General features: G+C 63.3%; 1 protein-coding gene across 1 annotated transcript; it reads left to right on the top strand.

Annotated features, from left to right (window-relative positions):
- The first annotated feature begins 6 nt into the window (after positions 1-6).
- Positions 7-16,664, top strand: CUNH8orf90 (chromosome unknown C8orf90 homolog). Its single transcript, XM_053660933.1, has 6 exons — positions 7-69; positions 647-773; positions 4,038-4,397; positions 9,058-9,080; positions 12,763-12,849; positions 16,626-16,664. Exons 1-6 carry the CDS (start codon positions 7-9, stop codon positions 16,662-16,664), a joined length of 699 nt encoding a protein of 232 aa, XP_053516908.1.
- The last annotated feature ends 1,533 nt before the right edge of the window (positions 16,665-18,197 follow it).

Below are 18,197 nucleotides of genomic sequence, written 5' to 3'. Positions count from 1 at the left end.
CACGGAATGACGGAGGCGGCCCAGGCAGTGACCAGCATTCCCCTGCACCCCTGGGGCGGCGGTGGCGAGGTGGGGCGGGGCGCACAGCTCCCTCCCAGGGCAGGAAGCAAGGCCCGTCTAGGACGTCGGGGGGCACTTTGCGGGGAGAGGGGTTTCTTCCCCAACCAGGGCTCTGGCCCCGCAGGTTCAGGCCTGTCTTTGCTGGGCTCCCAGGGAAGCAGAGAGGAAGCAGGCTCCTCACCATGGCAACCACTCCTCCTCACCACCCACTCACTGCCTACCCAGGCCCCGTGTTCCAGGCCAGCCCTGTCTGACCCCTGTCCGCGGTGCAGATGCTGAGAGGGGGCTGCTGAACCCTGGGGTGCTCTTGGGGTGGGAGTTCAGTCTGCAGGGGCGGCCGGCCTCTGCCGGGTCGTGGCCTCGACGCCACGTGAGCGCTTACAGGACAGGGGCTGTGGACACCAGGGAGACTTGCACAAAGGGGGATGGGGGCTGGTGCAGGTGGGGGCAGTCTCTGAGTGGCAGGTGAGCTGCAGGGCTGTTGGGGAGGGCCCTCTGCCCCTGCGCACCTTCCCCACCCTCTCCCCTGCTAGCTCAGCCCCCTGCCAGGTGGGGCCCCTTTAAACGCAAGGTTCTTTCCTCCCAGGAGGCCCCTCACCGTCTCCTGGGCAGCCAGGTAAACAAGCCTGACCCCCAGCCTGCTGACATGGCCTCCCCCTCTTCAGGGGACCCCAGCAAGGCAAGTCTGCCGCCTCCTCCTTTACCTCCTCCAGGTGAGACACCAGGTGCGGGGAGGGACGGAGGCAAGGGGGTGTCAGTGGCATCTGGGGCTCTGAGACTGTGACAGAGCCGGCAGCCAGCCCAGCCCCTCTTCCCAGGGAAGGGAGGGCTCTGCCAAGGCCACACAGCAGCTGGGACAGGCAGGGGCCCCATCCCGGGATGGCTGTCCTTCCTGCTCTAGTCAGGGCCAGCTGCGCGGCCGCCCCACCCCCCCGCCCCACCCCCACGGGGTCCTGCAGCCCTGAGCCCGGAGGTGGGGCAGGGTCCTCTCCCTCAGGGCTCCTTCCGGGTCATTCTCTGGCCCTGCCCCCCCCCCCAAGCCTTCAACCCGCCCTGCTGCACTCAGAAGTACGCGCCATGGCCCCTACTGGGGAGGGGCAGTCCTGTCCCCACTCGAGGTTATTTCTCCCACTCCCCCCCCCCTCAATTTTGGATTCTGGTCACTGACCCTCTTCATCTCTGGTGTGGAAACAGTGGTGATCTCTCCTATCGCACTGGCCCCTCCGTCCCCATCCCCCCACCCCGCTCAGGCCGCTGCAGCAGCACTCCTGGGGGGCACAGTTTCTAGCAAGTTCCCACCTCCTCCCCCCCCTCCCTCCCTCCCTCCTGGGCTCTCTTTTCTGTTGTGTCAGCCTGCCGGCCCCCCAGCTTCCCGCCCACCCCCCTCCTGGGCCACTGTGGCTGAGCAGAGCAGGGGAAACTCCACCCACCAGTGCCTCTGGGGCCTTCCTGTGAGGCCGGGTCCCTAACGGGACCTGTGTTCCTCCTCTGTCCTCCCTCTCACCAAGCCCCCCCCCCCCCCCCGCCGCACTCAGCTGGGGGCCTGTCCCCCCACTAGGAAACTACCGCCATGGGAGGGGGACTCCTGTGGGTTTCGGGCCCTGTGAGCCCCACCCACCTGCACCCCCAGGTGCTGTCCGCCCCCACCTGCTCCCAGGCATGGCCAGACTGCCTTCCTGTTCCTTCTCTCCTGGTCACGCCTGTCCCCCGAGCCCTGCCCCCACCCTCTGCCACATCAGGACCCCCATCTCTTCACAGGGTCTCCCCATCAACACTGAAGTGTCTCTTGACCCCACTTCCCTGTTTGCAACCCAGTGTATCTGATCCCCTTTATAGCAAAGCTCAGAAAGGTTCTTTATACTCGCTGCCTCACGATTGTTCCCTTCCATTCGCTCTCGAGCCCACTCGAACAGGTCCTTCCTCTCGGCACTTCGCTGAAGCAGCCCAACCTGAGGCCAGTTGGCAGGCCGAGGCCTGCTGGCAGCTCCTGCTCAGGCCTTCCTCCTGCGTGGCCCCCCTCCTGTTTGAGGAGGCGCCCCCAGACCTGGCCACGGACAAGGGCCTCTTCTTCTCACGTCCTTGGTGATCTCGGGTCCTTTAAACACCAGCGTCCAGGAGCCTGTCCCAGCTTGTGGCCCCCACCCCAGGGCAGGCTCATAACCGGCGTGCTCTGGGCCTCTGCCCTGGAGTGTGAGGGCACCCACCTTCCCAAGGTGGGCTCCTGGCTCCCCCCCCACCCCGACGTGCTGCTCTGACCAACCCCCATCTCGTTAAATGGGGCCTCTTTCCTTCCAGCTGTGGAGGCCGAAAGCCTCGGCGTCTTCCTTCCTTCTTCACTCCTGCACCCTCTCTACCGGCAGACCCTGCCGCTTCTACCTTCAAGGCAGATAGAGAACCCGAGTGCCTCTCTGCACTGCCCTCGCCTCACCAGCAGCCCCTCTGCCCGGACTGCCGCCCCTGCTGCCCTCCCCCCTCCACCAGTTGGCACCACACCCACGCTCGCCTGGTGGGCTGCCAGTCGGGGCAACACTCCCCTCGCCTCTCGCAGGGTCCCCGTCCACAGCCATCCTCTTCTCCACGGGCCCTCCCCGACAGCCTGCCCTCTGTTGGGGCTGCGTGTGAGGCCAGGCCAGTGGCTCAAACGGAAGGGCAGCCCTGCAGGTCCAGGGGCCCCTCCCTGGGGCCTCCCGATGGGCAGACGGGATGGGTTGCTGTGGGTGGGAGGCACCACCCATTAGCCCACCCTGGTGGGAGCCTCAGAGCTGTGCAGGGTGCTGATGCCACAGTCCCGGTGGCTCGCTCTGGCGCTATCCGGAGGCTGAGCTAATAAACCACTTTCGGGTGATAAGGCTGGTTGCCAATGTCTTCTCATTTGTGAGGGCGGCAGGACATGCTTGATTGCTCCCATTTTCTAGAAGAAGAGACTGAGGTGCAGGGAAGTTAAAGGGCTATCCAGGCTGTCACGGGTACAAAGTGGGACCTCCGCCCCAGGCCTACCAGCTCTCTGCCCTGGAGTGCGGGCCCAGGGCCTGAGTGCGGGGCTCTGATGCGGGGCTGGCACCAGTCCGGCACACGTGGTGCCCGTGTGCACCTGTGTGAAGGGGAGGGGCATGGTCATCCAGAGGCCCTGGCGCCGGGAGGGTGTGGCCAGCTGGAAAGGGCTTGCCCAGCCACCTTTGGGGTGCGGGCCATGGGTGGCCTTTGAGGGTGCAGAGACCCCCAAACCAGGGCAAAGTGCCGTGTTCCCGTGCACATGACCTTCTGAGAGTGGGTCCTGGGTTCCACCAGACCCCCCAGGAACCCATGCATGACTCCCCGTGGGACCCCAGGACAGAGGCCTAGAGACCGTCACACTTCTCCTTCGACCTCCCCCCAGGGAGGGCCCCACAGAGACAGAACCGACTCACCTTCCAACCCGACCCCTGGACCTGTGGAGCCGTCCCTCCCCCAGGGTCCGGGGCCAGCAGTGCCAGGCTGGGGGCTGCACTCTCACCCTGGGGTTCCCCCCACTTGGATCCGAGAGGGCTGGCATTGGGCCCCTCAGCTCCTCCTGGGAGAGACTTCTTCCTGTTCTTGTCCTCACTTCATCCTGAGCGGGCCTGACCTCTGGGCTGGGCCCCCGTGGTCCATTCTCCGCACAGCCTGGCATCGACTTTCCATGGAGAGAGGCCAGGCCACCCGCGTCCCCATTCACCCCTGTGGGCGGGATGAGCTTGTTCGGGAAGCCCTGCCTGGCCCTCCTGGCCACCCCGCCTGGGCTTCTTCCCCATACAGAACTTCCCACCCAAATAATGTTTAGTGGCAGATACTCTTTCACGCCGTTTGGGGTCTGTCTTCACGGTCTGTGGGTGTCCTCCCTCTGCTGTCTGGGGCTCAGCCATGTGGTGCGTGCTCTTCCTCTCTCCCGTCATCCTGCCCGTGTGGCTGCCAGTTGCACGGTGGTCACTCGTCCTCGTCCCCGTGCCCCGGCCCCACAGGTCCGTCTGTGTCGCAGGAGATCCGCTTCCCGGACATCTACGGCGGGGACACGCAGCTCTGGGAGGCGCACTTCCGCGGCATCGGGCGTGCCTACCGCGCACTGGGCAAGGGGGACGACTTCACCATCCGCGTGCTCACCGAGGACTTCACGCTGCCCTTCCCGTTTGCCTGGCCACCGGGGCCCGACCCTGCCAACGGGCCGCTCTTCTATGACCCGCACGACCGCACCGGCTTCGACTTCCTGCTGCAGGGCCCGGGGGCCCTGCCGCCCGCGCTGCTGCGGCCCCTGCACAGCACGGCACAGGCGGCCCTGCGCAAGCGGCAGCTGGAGCGCCTGGCACTGAGCTACGCGCAGGCGGGTGCTGGCCAGCGGCCGGGCCTCGTGTTCCTGGCGCCTGGGCCCACCGCCAGCACCACCGTCAATGGGCCTGCCGGGCCTGAATCCGCCACCCCCAGTGGGGGCACCCCAAGACTGGGCTAGCTCCCTGGTGTCCCCCGGAAAGTTAATAAAGAGTGCATTTGCTTCTTCCGCCTCTCTGACTCTGTTTGCTGGATACCCCAGGACAGGCCTCCGGTCCCTGCTGGGCCCTCATCTCAGCCCCACCCCCAGGCCAGGCTTGGCCGGTGGTGGGGCAGGCAAACTGTGCGGGCCTCAGATGGACAGTGAATGAAGGGGCAAAGTCAGAACGGCAGGCAGGACAGGGCTGCTGGGGCAAAGAGGACCTGGGAGAGGGAGGTGGTGGCTGGGCTGCTCCCAGTGCCTGCCCTCAGGGGTCCTAACCACAGCCCTGCAGTGGACGTGGGTGGCTCTCCCCTGCAGGTCAGGACCCCAAAGTCCTGGCTTCTCCAAGCAGCAGCTGGGATCTGGTTCCTGGCGTGTCTGACTTCGAGTTCACGCCCGGGAGTTTTCCCATTTTCCATGACAGATACGCTGGGATGTAGGAGATGGGGGAGGTGGGTGGACAGACGGAGAAGGGCAACATGTCGGAGCAGAGAGGGGGAGACAAGGAGCCGAGAGAACAGGGTGGGCGGGGGAGAGGCTGGGATGGCAGAGACTCCAAGTCAGGAAGGCCACGCAGTGCACCCCTGTACTGCTGCCCTCGTCCCCTGCTGACTCTGGGCAGGAGGGGGTGCCCCCTGCTCCCCACTTTGGGGCCGAGAGCATTCCCTGAGTTAGGAACAGCGCCAGGGCCGGCCTCCATCTGAAGAGCATCCCCTCTCTGGTGACAAGCCACGGCAGAGACCTGCCCGCTGTGGGCTGGCGGGCAGCAGACCCCAGTGGCTTCCTCCTCTGACCCGTGGGCCGAGGGCCCCGGTCTCCTCTTGCTCAGGGCTGGGTTCCAGGTGCGCCTGCGCGGTGGGAGGCCCGGGGGTGCGCTCTCCCTCCATAGAATTGGAGCTTTTCTTTTCCCCTTTTCTTTTAATTTGAGGTTATTTATAGCTTCCTAGTCGTGGGTAGAAATGTTTTTTTCCCAAAGTCTTGCTTGGAGAATCAGCAGCAGGAAATGCTCCCTCGGAGGGGGAGAAGGTCTCGGGGCTCTGGAAGAGGGGTGTACAGCCCCCCCTTCCGCAGGCGGCCCCACAGGCCCTTCGCTCCCCGTCCGGCCTCCTAGGCAGCCGCAGCCTTGCCTGTTACTGGCACACAGATGCACGCAGTCCCCGTGCGGCAGTTGGCGTTTGCACTGCAACAGGACAACAGCGGCCAGGATGTTAGGTAGCACTACCCCACGTTGCGTGTTCATGGCTCAGGTCCCCCAGAAGCGGTCCCTCCACCCAGATTCACGTGCAGGAGGTTTACCTGGGAGATGACGCTTGGAGACATGGGTGAGGGGATGAGGAAGGGAGATGGCGGAGGGAAAGAAGCCAATAAATAACAGGTGTGACGTCCCCCAAGTGTCCCTGATGGGCAGCGGCAGGTCCCACTGGGGACCCTGGGTGACAGCGTGGTGCCTGCCTCTGACCTGTCACACCCTAGGGACAAGGAAGTCTCCCAGGGACTTGGACTCCGGCAGGTCCGCTTGCCTGTGGGGGCGCCGAGCACACACCTGTCTCAAGAACAGAAATGCAGAGTAACCGTTTACAAACTTTCACGAGTAGGTACAGCCATTTCACGACTCTAGAGTGTAGTTGAGAATTTGGGGTTTATCTCTGGTATGTTTTTAAGTAGGAATGTTTCTAGAAATGTGACTGGGATTTAACCTTGCTGAGCAGAGGGGTGGGGCACCCCGAGGGTCCCCCTTCCATTCTGGGTGCAGGCGGATCCCTGGGGAGAGGGCAGGGAGCCGAGGCTGGGCAGCGACTCCAAATGCCGAGGCTGGGCTCTCTCCACCTTGAAACCCCCACGGGCTTCCAGGGCCACAGAAAACCGCATACCCTTCAGTGTCAAAGGAGCCAACCCCCCAATTTCCCAGGAACGGGGTCGGGGGTAAGGTGGGGCCCCCCTCTATGCTTCAGTTTCCTCAGGAACAGACTCTGAGGAGCAGGGAGGGTGTTTAATTAATTGCAATTACAATCTTCCAAGGAAGCCAAGAGTTGAAAGTTGTTCCTAATTACTGTGTTAGGACGTCGGCCGCTCCCCAGATTGACTGTGTTTGAATCTCTGATGGAGGATTAATTGAGTTACTTGGAGGACCCACTTTGCGTCCCTCCCCATCAGATGAAGTCCTCGTCCAGCCAACAAAGGCTGGGCTGGAGTGAGTGACCATGAGTGACGGCCCGGGGGAGGCCAGCGGCGGTGGCCTGGAGGAAGGTCCCAGGGCCTGGAGGCCGGACGGCCAGAGCGCCTCCTTGTGGTCACCAGAGTGGCTGGCCCAGGAGTTCCTGTTCCTGCCTCCTGGCACTTCCTGGGCAGGCCTGTGCCCCCAGCCCTGTGCGGTTGGGTGGTGACCGCTGGCCAGTGAGTTGTGGGCACCATGACATCTGTCACTCCAGGGCACCTATTGCCAGAGCAAGACCCTTGGGGGTGCTGTCCCCTCTGCCACGATGACCAGGGCGTTTGAGACAGCGCCTCCTCCATTGTCCTGACTCCTGGGGCCCCTGCGGCGTGAGGGACACGTAACTGCCGTGGCCGCAGCCCCGGAGACTTCCTGCTTGTCCCCTCCTGACCTCCTTGGGCTCCTGCGGGCAGGCAGGGCTGCTGCAGAGGAGGACGGTGCTGGCGGTGAAGGGAGCACAGACCCAGGGAGGGACCTCCTCAGTGCGGTGCCCCCAGCCCCCCGGTGGAGACCATGTGGGCATATGGCTTACACTGAGCTGCCGCCTCCCTGTGCCTCGGTTTCCCCACTTGTGGCCCAGCAGGGCTTGAGGACTGAACGAGGGGGAAGCAGCCTGTGGACATGCCCCATTCTCCTTCCTTCCACAGGCTGACGGCCCTCCCAGTGGCTCAGAGGGAAGCCACTGGAGAGGGGAGGGCTGAGCAGAACCCTCAGGGAAGGGGCTGGGAGGCAGGCAGCTGGGGGCAGGGGCCCGGGTGGGTGGAAGTGGCAGGTCCAGGCGTCTCACGTGGGGCAAGGACCAGAGTTGGGGCTGTGGCCTGTCCCATGATGGTTGGGAACAGAGACACGGCATGACCTCATGAATGATTCTGAACAGGCGTTCATATTGCCCACCCCCCCCACTCCTGCCAAGGGGAACTCAGTTCTTGGCAGATGAAGAAACCTTACTCTTACATACGAAGCACAGACAGGCATCGGGCCACCGGCAGATGCCCAGTTCATCCGTGGTCTTAACATTTTGCGGGGGAGCAAGTTAGGAGCAAATGTTTGAAGACGCTCCTTAGGGATGGGGTGGGGCAAGGGAAGAGGCCGAGACACACTGGTTGGAAGGCACCCCTGCCGCTGTGGGTGGAACCCGGTCCGGGCTGGGTGCGAGGGAGGCCGGGGTGCCGGGCGGCTGCGCTGCAGGTCCCGGGCACGGGGCCGCAGTGGGCTTTCCTGAGGACCCGGCAGGAACCGAGGAGCAGAGAAGTCAGGGATGCCCAGGGTTTGGCTGGAGCAGTGGGAGTGACCCCCGGGGGTGGCTTGGACCCTTGGACGGTGGAGGCCTGCAGTCTCATGGGCGTGTTGGGGACCCAGACTGGGCACAGAAGGACAGATGTGGTGGCGTCTCAGATGCGGAAAGGGCCCAGCGGAGGTGCAGGTGGAGCCCCTGGGTGAGGCAGGCCCTCGGGCCTCTCGTCCGGGAGATGGGCCCTGACGCTGGGCTTCCGGGCAGGGACTGAGCCTGGCAGGGACTGCAGGACCTTTCAGGCCCGGATGCTGGGCTGTTGCGGGAGAGGAGTGCTCCCCTGGCCCTGTAATTACTGAGCGCTAACGAGCCCTGAAATTAAATTAGGAAGAGGAGCTGATGCCGACATCCTTCCCTCCCCACCGTGGGAGAGTCCATGAAGATCCTGGGTGGACTGACAGACGGAGGCCGGGAGGGGCGCTCCGGGCAGGCCTCGCCTGGTGGCTGCAGGAGGGTGGGGGCTTGGGGGCGCAGAGGGTATTCTGATACTCAGGCGTCCCTTGTGCTCACTGGACCCCAGGGACAGGGCTCACCCGAGAGCCTCCCCGACCAGGTGAGTCCCATCTATCCCTCTTTTTCCAGCTGGGGAAACCGAGGCAGGCTCCATTCAGGGCCTGACTCAGGCCACAGGAATGACCGAGTACGCCCAGCCATCCAGCTCCTGGGCCAGGAGGCTCAAAGCACCTGTGTCCACAGCAGGTGGGGCGTCCTCGGGGTGGCCTGTCCTCCGACCCTGGCCCTGTCCGCAGCCGCTGGCCACGCTGGGTCGCAGCCAGTTCCCAGGCCGAGAGCTGGAAACAGTCTCAAGGAGCCCCCGCGCTCCCCTTAAAGACGCAATTGTTCCCGAAGCGCGGCTCCGCGCCGGTCGCCCACCGCTCCTGGGGCGCTTCCTCGCTCCTGTAGTCGGCTCGGCATTAATCACGGCTAATTGCTAGTGGGAGCCGTTTATGTCAAGGGCCATTATTCCTGGGAAGAAAGAGAAATAAAAGACGGCTCCTTTCAGGAAGCCGGGAGGAAGAGGGCCAGGCCCGGAAGCAGTCCCCCAGCCCCGGCGGCCCGTGTCCAGGCGCTCCAACCGGCCTGTGACAAATGGGGGCCCTGGCCCCCACTGAATATTCAGAGAAATGAGCACATCCATTCCGTTCACGCGTTTTTCTGAAGTTGTCGTGAGTTTCCTTGAAACCGAGGAGGTTTTTTTTCCCTTTCTCCTTTTTTTGGCAACAACAGCTGGGAATAAGTTGACACTTTCTAAAAACTGTCACATACTGCTCGGGGAGGGGCTGGGGAGGAGCCCAGTGCTCACCAAGCCCCCGGGGCCCTGATCAGAGCTTGCACACCAGGCGGGGACCCTGGCCCTGCAGGGGGTTGGTGGTGGGCGGCCAGGGGACCCTGAAGCCCAGGCAGGGTGGGTGGGCGCCACCCGGGGCTCTGGAGCCGGCAGGGCTGCCAGAGAGGGGTCTCTGCATGTCGCTCACCGTCACTCCGGTGTCTGAGTTTTCATTTTCACTGGAGTGTGGCTCAGATCAGTGTATTCACCGGAGGACCTGGTTGTCATTTTCTTTAATCGGGGCATTGTGCCCGACGTCTGCTTCCTCTGGACGACACCCCCCTGTGGAGAAACCCGTGGCGGGGCTCCAAAGGCTCTGTGTGAGTGTGAGTGTGAGTGTGAGTGTGTCCTTGCTGGTGTCTGCACCCCAGCACGAGTGTGCGCGTATGCACCTGCCTAGGCACACACCAGTGCTCGCCAGTGTGTACGTGTGTGTCTGTGCTAGCACACCAGCACATGCGTGTGCACGGGTGTTTGTGGATGTGTATGCATGCATCTGTGCACAGAAACAGAGGCCTTCGCGGGCCCCTCGCTGGTCTCTCTCAGCAGCCCTCTGAGCTCAACTTTAGGCCCATGTTACTGATGAGGAAACTGAGGCTGAGAGGGTGGAGGGAACTCAGTCGAGGTCCCCAAATGACAGCCACCCCAGCCTAGACATCTGTTCCCCCATGGCACGCTTAGAGGCGCAGAAGGCCGTGCAGGGTGGGACAGGTGGGCGGGACATGGTTTTCGGGCCCTTCCCACTTCCTTCCACCTCTCCCTCCCCTCCTGGCCGGCTGCCAGCCTCCCTGGACAGCCCACCCGCTGGCCCTGGGGTGCAGCTGGCTCCTCCAGCCTCAGGTCCTGCAACAGCTCCACTGGATACAGCACCCGGTGGCAGCTCAGGAGGCCTGGCAGCCCTTCTCCATCCTAGGGCACCCTGTGGGGACAGCACGTAAAGCCCTTTTTCTGTGTCTCCTGTGGCCCCATGAAGGAGTAGACCCCCCATCCACAGAGCCAAGCCCTAGGAAGTGGTGACCCCCTTTGAATGTCCTGCAGCCCAGCTTCTCCCGTGTCCCTGCCTCATTGCTTGGTGAGGCTGCCTGGCTCCTTCCCTCTCATCACCCTCTATCCTCCCAGGAGAGAGCCCGAGCTTCCTGCTGTGTCTGCAAGACTCAGGCTCACCCCAGGTGCCATCTCACTGGCTCTGCCGTTCTGGCGTGTTGGGGCGGGTGTCTGAACTGCAGCCTCTGTTTCCTTGTCTGTACGACGCGGTGAAGTGACAAGGTGGCGACACCAGTCTCACTGCCCGCTAGGAGTCTCCTGGTCTCCAGGAGCGCTGGGCCACCTCCGCCACGCTTCGGAGTCCCAGCTAAGGACCAGATGGTGTTTTGAGCATTTTAATAAGAGCTATTTGCAGTGTTGCTGCCATAAAAAAATTCCTGCTTAATGAGCAAATGCATGTCGGTAGCAAGTTAAAGGCGCGTGGATGTTTTAAATATTATGTACGTCGTGTTCGTGTTAACAAACCTGATTTTTAATTACACCTTCCCTGCTGCCTGGCTAGGCTGTGGGTAGGGGAAGGAAAGAAAAAATCAGGCAAAACAAGTGTGGTTTGGCATCAGAAGTGACAGCCAGCTTCTCTGGACCCCCGCTCTGCAGACGCTGCTCTGATGTGCGGGCAGACGCGGGGGGCCTGGCAGGGCTCTGAATGCTCCGCCCTGCCAGCCCTTCCCTCTCGGTCACAGGCTGGGCCCTGACCCCGCCCACTGACCAACTCCGATGACTGACCGAGCCCTGTTCCTGGTCACCGTCTGAGCCCTGGTCCCAGCTGTGGACTGAGCCTAAATCATGTACCCAGACCAACCCCTGGGATGTGTCGGGATGGCCTCAGACCCCTTGCTAGTGTCCCCAGTGGGGACAAGCAGGAAGGCGCTGAGCCAGCAGGGAAGCTTAGGGACCCCGAGAGAGCCGCCGAGGCCCCGGGGAGGTGGTGTGGGTGGGCTTTCTGCCGATGGTTGAGAAAGGACCCCCAGCGTCCAGGACACCCACATGTCTCCCCTCTGCCAACCCAGCCCCCAGCACTGGGGCCCACTTCCCAGTGGTGGTCTCCAGGGGCTGCCCCGGAGGCCCGTAAATGCCTGTTTCCGACCCCCCCGCTGTCCCAGGCAGGTCCCATCAGATCTGCCTTTCACAGATGATCCCTGGTGTCTCTGGGAGGTGGCCGGTGCCCCAGCATCTCGGCTGCTAGCGACACCTCCAGGGCTGGGGCACTGGGCTAGGGGCAGGGCCCTCCCCAGGTGGGTCCCCAAGAGCAGCGGCTCTGGAATGCCAGGCCAGTCAGCCTCAGGACGGAGCTGTGCACAGGGGGAGGGGCCGACGGAGCTGACGGTGCCTGGCAGACAGGCCGTGGCCACCACCAGGGGTTAAAAGTCCCAACAGCCATACGGTGTGACCCTGAACCCCGCGTGTGTAAAGAGGGGCATTAATTCCCCAGCAGACACCTTGCTCCCGGAGGAGGGGGTCAAAGCACGCGGAGACCCTGCTCCCCTGGAGTGCACGCTGCACCGCATCGGTTCTCAAAGTGCGGCCTGTGGAACCCCAAGCGGGGTCCCCATGGTGCATTCGGGAGATGCACAGTGTCAAAACCATCCTCACAACAGCGGCCACATGTTGTCTGCCTCTTCTGTGGTGACATCTGAGCGGAGGGGACAGCAGCAGGGACAGCAGGGAGTGGCCGGGGTGGCCCAGATAGGAGGGGCCGCTCCGCGCTCTGCGGGCTGTCGCGGAGCGTCGTGTTCCAGCCTGCAGAGCAGCCCCACCAGAGTCCCTGTCAGTGCAGCTGCCGTTGGTGACTCGGGAACATGCTTCCGTGGACCTCGGCCTGGGGTGCGAGTCTGGGTCCCCACGCAGTGGTCTGGGGCGTTGGCGGCAGCCGGCAGGCGAAGCTGCGACCGTGCAGGGGGCGGGGGGGGGCAAACGCAGTTGCTGTCGTTTCCAGTTCAAGCTCGACTCACCGCTTTCGTGGGGGGAACTGCTACCCTCAGTCCTCCCCAGTCACAGGCCCGGCTCTGCGACCCTCCGTAGGCTTGTGTGCGGGGACCACAGGGGGCTGGCCAGCGAGGAGCGGGAGGGAGCAGGGGACAAGGCTCGGCCTCAGCGGCACCTGACTCTGCCCCCGGGGGGTCCTTCAGCTCTCATCTGGATGGGACAGTCACACCTTCCTCCAAGGCAAGGGGGTGTTTGTTAAGAGCCCGGCATTTGTAGAGGCTCTGAAAATGACCCTGACGATCGCCGGGAATGACTACTTTCTTGCACACCTTATAAAATAAGTCCTAATATGTCTGTTTTTCAGGGGGGGGAAACTGAGGCTGGCCTGGCTGGGTCCCCTGTGAGCAGGGGGTTGCAGTGAGGCCTGCTGCTGCCCTGCGCCCTCCCCCACCAGCCCTGGTCTGCAGCACAGGCCCCTGCAGAGCCGAGTTCTGGGGGCCTCCCCATTTGTGGGGGCTCTCTGGCTGTTGTCACGGGAACTGCCTTCTCATACCACGTGCTGCTGTGCTGGGAGGCCGGGTCCCGTAGATGGGCAAGAGACTGGAGCCAACTGGGCGGGACCGGGACGGGCAGGCTACTCACCGAGGCCTCGTAGATGGGCGTGCAGTCGGCACTCGGGGGCACGTAGTCACCTTGTGCCAGAGAGGAGTGGGGTGCAAGGCTGGGGTTAGGGTGAGGCTAGGCCGGCAAGGTGCAGTTAGGGTGGCACCCTCCCCCCAAGATGCTGACAGGCCAGCTCTTGTCACCTTTGTCCTGAGCGAGTTGATTAGAGACCACTGCCCTCCTGGATGGCGGACAGGGCGGCATTCTGGGAATTGCTGCTGCTGACCGCCCCTCTGATCTCCTCACCGCTGCTCTGGGGCTGGGATGTGGTGGGGACGTTCGCAGAGGGACCAGGACGTTTGTCCCCATGTCACGTGGTTCTTAATCAGCCCACTCCAGGCTGGCCCGGCCGTGGAAGGAGCGCCTTCGAGGGGCACCTGCCCCCCGGTGCCCATTTGGAAGCCGACACGTTCGGAAGGAATGGGAACCCGTTCCAGTGCCCTGGGCCAGGGGCCGAGCTGCCGCAGAAGTAAATTCTAATTAAAGTAGAAATTAATCCTCTCCCCCAGCTACCTGCTATCTGCAGCTGGATGAGCCAAAGTTTTACGCTGCTAATTAATGTTATCGCTCCTTAGCTTTATTTACATAAGCAGATATAATTCTCCTGGCCTTGGAGGAGCTGAAGGGGAAACAAAAATTTTTTTTCTTTACATTAAAAGAATTAATTACCTTGATCCTCTCTCTCTCTATTCTAATCACAGACCGGCAGCTCCCCTCTCTGCGCCCCCACACCCCTGGGGTGGGGCCCCCTGATGCACTGGGCGCTCCTCCTGGGGGGCTGTGGGGGGTACAGGGCTGGGGAAAATGCCGAAGACCGGCGTCCATCTCAGGAGCCGGGCCTGGCGGGCGGGATGCTGACCTGCAGTTTCCGACCTGGGCCCTGTTTATCGCCCTGCTCAGTAGACTCGCAATGCCTGTGAAACAGACTGTGAGGTCTGGAGCTCCTGGCACATTCACACGTCGTACGGACGGCACTGGCATTTGGCATGTTTGGGGAGGTCCGAGTCTGTTCGGGGATGCTCTCTGCTGCTTCCCTGGAGGGTTCCAGCCTGGGGTCCTTAGAGCGGAGGAGCAGCTGAGATGGACGGGCGGCGGCAGGAAGCCGGGTGCTGCCGAGAACCCCATGGCCGAGCCCTCAGTGGAGGAAATGTAGACTCGGAAATGCACACAGGTTGCCTGTTGTCTGCTGACTTGTGCACGGTGTCACCCAGTGCAGGAGCGGAGGGCACCCTTGGGTGCTGGCCTGGCTCGGCACCCAGCACTAGGTTCAGGGAAGCCACTTGGTCCCTGGGCCATAGTTTCTACACTTATGACTCAAGGGGATGCCCCTGTCCTGGGGGCCTCAGGGCTGGGGCGGTGGCACACACCCGGGCAGGTGCTACCTGGGCAGGTGCTGCCCGGTCACGGGCTTAGCAGCTGCCCGCCCTGAGCTGTCTCTGCACTTTCCCAGGGAGGAGGCCTGACCCTGACCCGCCAGCCAGTGGGTCCGGGATCGAGCACACCCACGATCTGTGGCCGGAGTGGGGGGGTGGCAGGGGGGCTGAGGAAGAACCAGTTTCTCCCAGGGGAGAAAAGTAGCGTAGCTTCAAAAAACCACCTCCCAATCATGGCCCCCTCCCAGAGAACAGCTGCGCAGAGTCGGAAAGAGTTTCTCCCCGCCCCCCAAGACATTCTGGTGTGTTTTTCCCTCCTTGAATGAGGGAAAGAAGTGATGCTGAGTAGGGAGTAATTACCCGAATTGAGGCGGAAATCAGTCCTGAAAGGGAGAGAAATGAAGAGGCCCAGCCAGGAAATGTCCCCTCCCCCGGGCCCTTGTCCTCCAGCCCCACCTGCTGCTCTGCCTGCCCCTCCCTGCTGGGGACAAGGGTGTTGTTCTCAGCTCTGGTGGCCTGTCCCCTGCCGCTTCTCCTCCTCGCCACCCAGGAGTTCCCCCTCCCCCCACCCCAGGGCCTGGAGAAAACCAGATTTCACCTTCTTAGCATCACAACATTGTAAAAAAAACCTTAAAGTAGTGGAGACTTCTAATGCTTTTCCTTCCTTTTTAGACATCCTTCTGGGATGGGTGTCCCTGTTGACCGACCAAGGGTGTGGGGACGCCCGGTGTGTGCGCAGAGCGGAGAGCCCGCGCTCGGAGGACCCCGGCCCAGCCCGGCTCCGCCTCTCGGGACCAGCCCAGCAAACCGGGCAGCTCTGGGAAGCCGCCCATGTTGCAGGAAGAAAGCTGTCAGCACTGGACGGCCCACGGCAACACAGCGGAAGCGGTGGGTTTCCAGTGTGCGGGTCAGGGGTGCGCGCGGATTCTCAGCCGTGTGCCCCCCTCACCACAACTGTGCTCTCGGAGAGAGACCCCACGCCCCGCCTCCCCGAGCCCCGCCCACGTCCCCTTTGGAACCCCGAGCTGGCTCTCCGTCTCCATGATGCGTCTGTTCTGGTCACTTCGCACACTCAGGAACACACACAAACACGGACTCGCAAACGTGTGGCCTCCGTGTCCGGCTCCTCTCACTCAGCGTGAGGCGGCCGAGGCCGCTCCGTGCTGTAGCGTGTGCCTTTTCTCTGGCCGGACACCATGCATTCCGTTGCATGCACCTACCATGCCGTCCCCCCGTGTCTCGGTGGGTGGACACCGGGGTGTCCCCAGCTTTGTCTGGTGTGAGTGATGCCTCCGTGGACACCTGGGTGCAGAGGTGGTGTGGGCGCCGTGTTTCCGTCCTCTTGGCTCCGTGTCCAGCAGTGGACCCGCTGGGTCGGGGCAGCCTGTCCCACGGCGGCGGCGGCACCGTGCTGCCTCCCCGCCAGCAGTGGGTGAGGCTCCGGCTCTGCCCTCTCCTCGCCCACATTCGTGATCCCACCGGGTGTGATGCGGCATCTTGCTGTGCAGTGAACATTTCTACGTCAAACTTTGACAACTTGCTGGACCCCAGCCCCCCTCTGAGGGTCAGGGAGGAAGAAGCACTCCCCGCCCCGACACGCTGGCCTCATGCAGGGTGGTTCTGGGACGGCTTCGCCATGGGGTCCAGTGCACAGGACCCGTGTGGGGTGGTGTGTAGGGGGTCAGATAGGCCCAAGAATGAGTGAATGACTGAACATGTGTGTGAATCAGCAGACTTGAATTTACACCGTGGCCTCCGAGGATGGAAGCAGAGGCGTGAGGCTGAAGCCACGCACTGGCCTGGGCAGAGCTGCGGTCCCACCCGAGGGGCCTGGCCCTTTGGCAGGCACTGGGGCCCCCAGCCTTGGTCCCGGGAAGCATGCCCTGCGTGCACGTTCGGTGGATGCGGACAGGTACATAACCGCGCATGTCCGCTGTCACCGCGTCACACAGGGTGTTTCCCTGTCCTGCGAGTGCCCTGAGCACCAGCTGTTCATGCCCCCGCCCTGGCACCTGCTGGCCTCTGTCTGTCTCCGTGGTGTGGCATTTCCACGTTGGCTTCTTTTGCTTAGTAACATGCAGTGAAGGGTAGGTTCCTCCCTGTCTTTTCATTGCTGGGCAGCTCATTTCCTTTTAGTACCGAACTGCATCTCGCTGTCTGCGTGGAGCACCACAGCTCGCCTCGTCCCCTGCAGAGTTCCTGCTGTTGGTTTTCCCTGGCTCCCCCCCCCCCCCCCCCCCCCCGTCAAGCCTGACTGTGCATCCAACTCGGGGGGCTGGACCCGATAGGCCTCACGTAGATGCTGTTGGGTGACTGGTAGGTGGAGCCGAGACCTGAAAGTGTTGTGGCCCGACCTCCAAATCCGCCCACCAGCAGACGGGAGTGGTGCGGAGCTGGAGCAGGTGGCGGGGGGTCACTTCCTCTGTTGAGCTTCCATTCCCTGGTCTGAAGGTTGAAGACAGGGAAGCAGCTGCCCCATGTGCTGGGACCCGGGAAGTGGCCGGCCCGGGGACTGCACGCGGGTGGTGCCTGATAAAGGCTGAACGCTCAGTGCCGCCCTTGGCTGTGGTGCGGCCCCGGCCCCCTGTGCTCTCTCGCCTTGCACTGCCCTGCAAGAGTGGTGGGCCTTGGTGGGCTTTGGGGCTGGGAAGGGCCCCGCAGGGGCAGTTGGCTGCCAGCCGAGCAGCTGGGGGTGGGAGGGGGCAGTGGTGGCTCAGCAGCTCTCCAGAAAGTGACGTTTGGAAGGAGGCGGGGCCTGGGCACTGTTAACATTTGAATGCCAGGAGTGAGGGCTCCCAGGGGCCAGCCTAACAGCCAGCAGCCTTCCCCTGGCTGCAGCAGTTGGCAGGAAATGTGCAGGCAGGATTTAGGGGTTCAGAGGTGTGCTCCCAGCTGGTGGCTGCCTTCTCCTAAACGCCCCCAGGAGTGGGGGTGGGGCCAGGAGGCACCAGGAAACCTGCCCTGATCTGGGCCTCTCTCCCACCTGCATCTCTGGCCCCTGAGCCAGGTCCTCCCAGTCCCATGCCGAGTCAGGCTGACAGCCCAGTCCTGACCCAGCCAGCTGTCATTCTAGCCTCCCCATGGGACACCCCGCCCTGCTGCCTCACTCCAGACCTGGCTGGCCTCTCCCATGGGGCCCCAGGGACAGTCTGTGCTGCTTCAAGGACAGGGCCAGTGTGGGGACTTGGAATGACAGGAGTGGCCTTGGGGACTGACCAGCTTTCCCTTGGAGCTGATTCTGGAACGGCAGCACGGCCCCGCCCCCATCGGTGGGATGGCCTTGCCCAGCACCCGGGGACCTGCAGCTGTCCCTCCCCAGAGTGGCCCCTCACAGAGGCTGGGGGAGAGGCCAGCTGCAGCCGCTGGGCTGGGCCTGGCCCTGGTCCCTGGAGGCCTCAGGGAGGGTCCCCAAGCCCTTCCTTTGTAGCTGGGGCTCCCACAATGACATGGGCTCAGACCGGTGCCTCGGTTTCTGGCTTCCAGAGGCATGGGATTGCCCGGGTCTCGGCTCCGGGCTGTGCAGCAGGGGGAGCCGAGCCCCAGCCTTCAGCACGAGGGGCCAGGCCTCGTCTGCCCTTCTGGGTTCCTCCTCCTGCTGGGCCTCACCTGCGGTTAGGGCCCGGCTGCGGCAGGGGCACTCTGCCGCCCTCCTGCCGCCTCGGCCGTGGCCTCCATTTGGACCAGGGGCTGAGCCCGGAGGCAGGAGACGTGTCTTGACTATTGTGCCGTGCCCCCTGGGGGTCCGATCTGGTGTGCCCCACCTCTGAAAGCCTCCTCCCAGGTGTCCCTGGCTGACCGCTGGTCACCTCTGGTCCCTACGG

Source organism: Artibeus jamaicensis, unplaced genomic scaffold (genome assembly GCF_021234435.1).
Source record: "Artibeus jamaicensis isolate MK-2021 breed Jamaican fruit bat unplaced genomic scaffold, CSHL_Jam_final scaffold_916, whole genome shotgun sequence".
Taxonomy (NCBI): Eukaryota; Metazoa; Chordata; class Mammalia; order Chiroptera; family Phyllostomidae; genus Artibeus; species Artibeus jamaicensis.
The sequence above is the reverse complement of the archived record's forward strand: the minus strand, read 5'-3'. Positions and strand labels throughout refer to the sequence as shown.

Bases quoted from the DNA above. Each gene is read 5' to 3' on its own strand.
- CUNH8orf90 (XM_053660933.1), top strand. From the start codon at position 7: ATGACGGAGGCGGCCCAGGCAGTGACCAGCATTCCCCTGCACCCCTGG. The intron at 9,081-12,762 runs GTCCCCCAGCCC...GGTTGCAGTGAG, and splicing joins GAGGGCCAGGCCCGGAAGCA to GCCTGCTGCTGCCCTGCGCC. The intron at 12,850-16,625 runs GTGGGGGCTCTC...CCCCCCGTCAAG, and splicing joins TTCTGGGGGCCTCCCCATTT to CCTGACTGTGCATCCAACTC.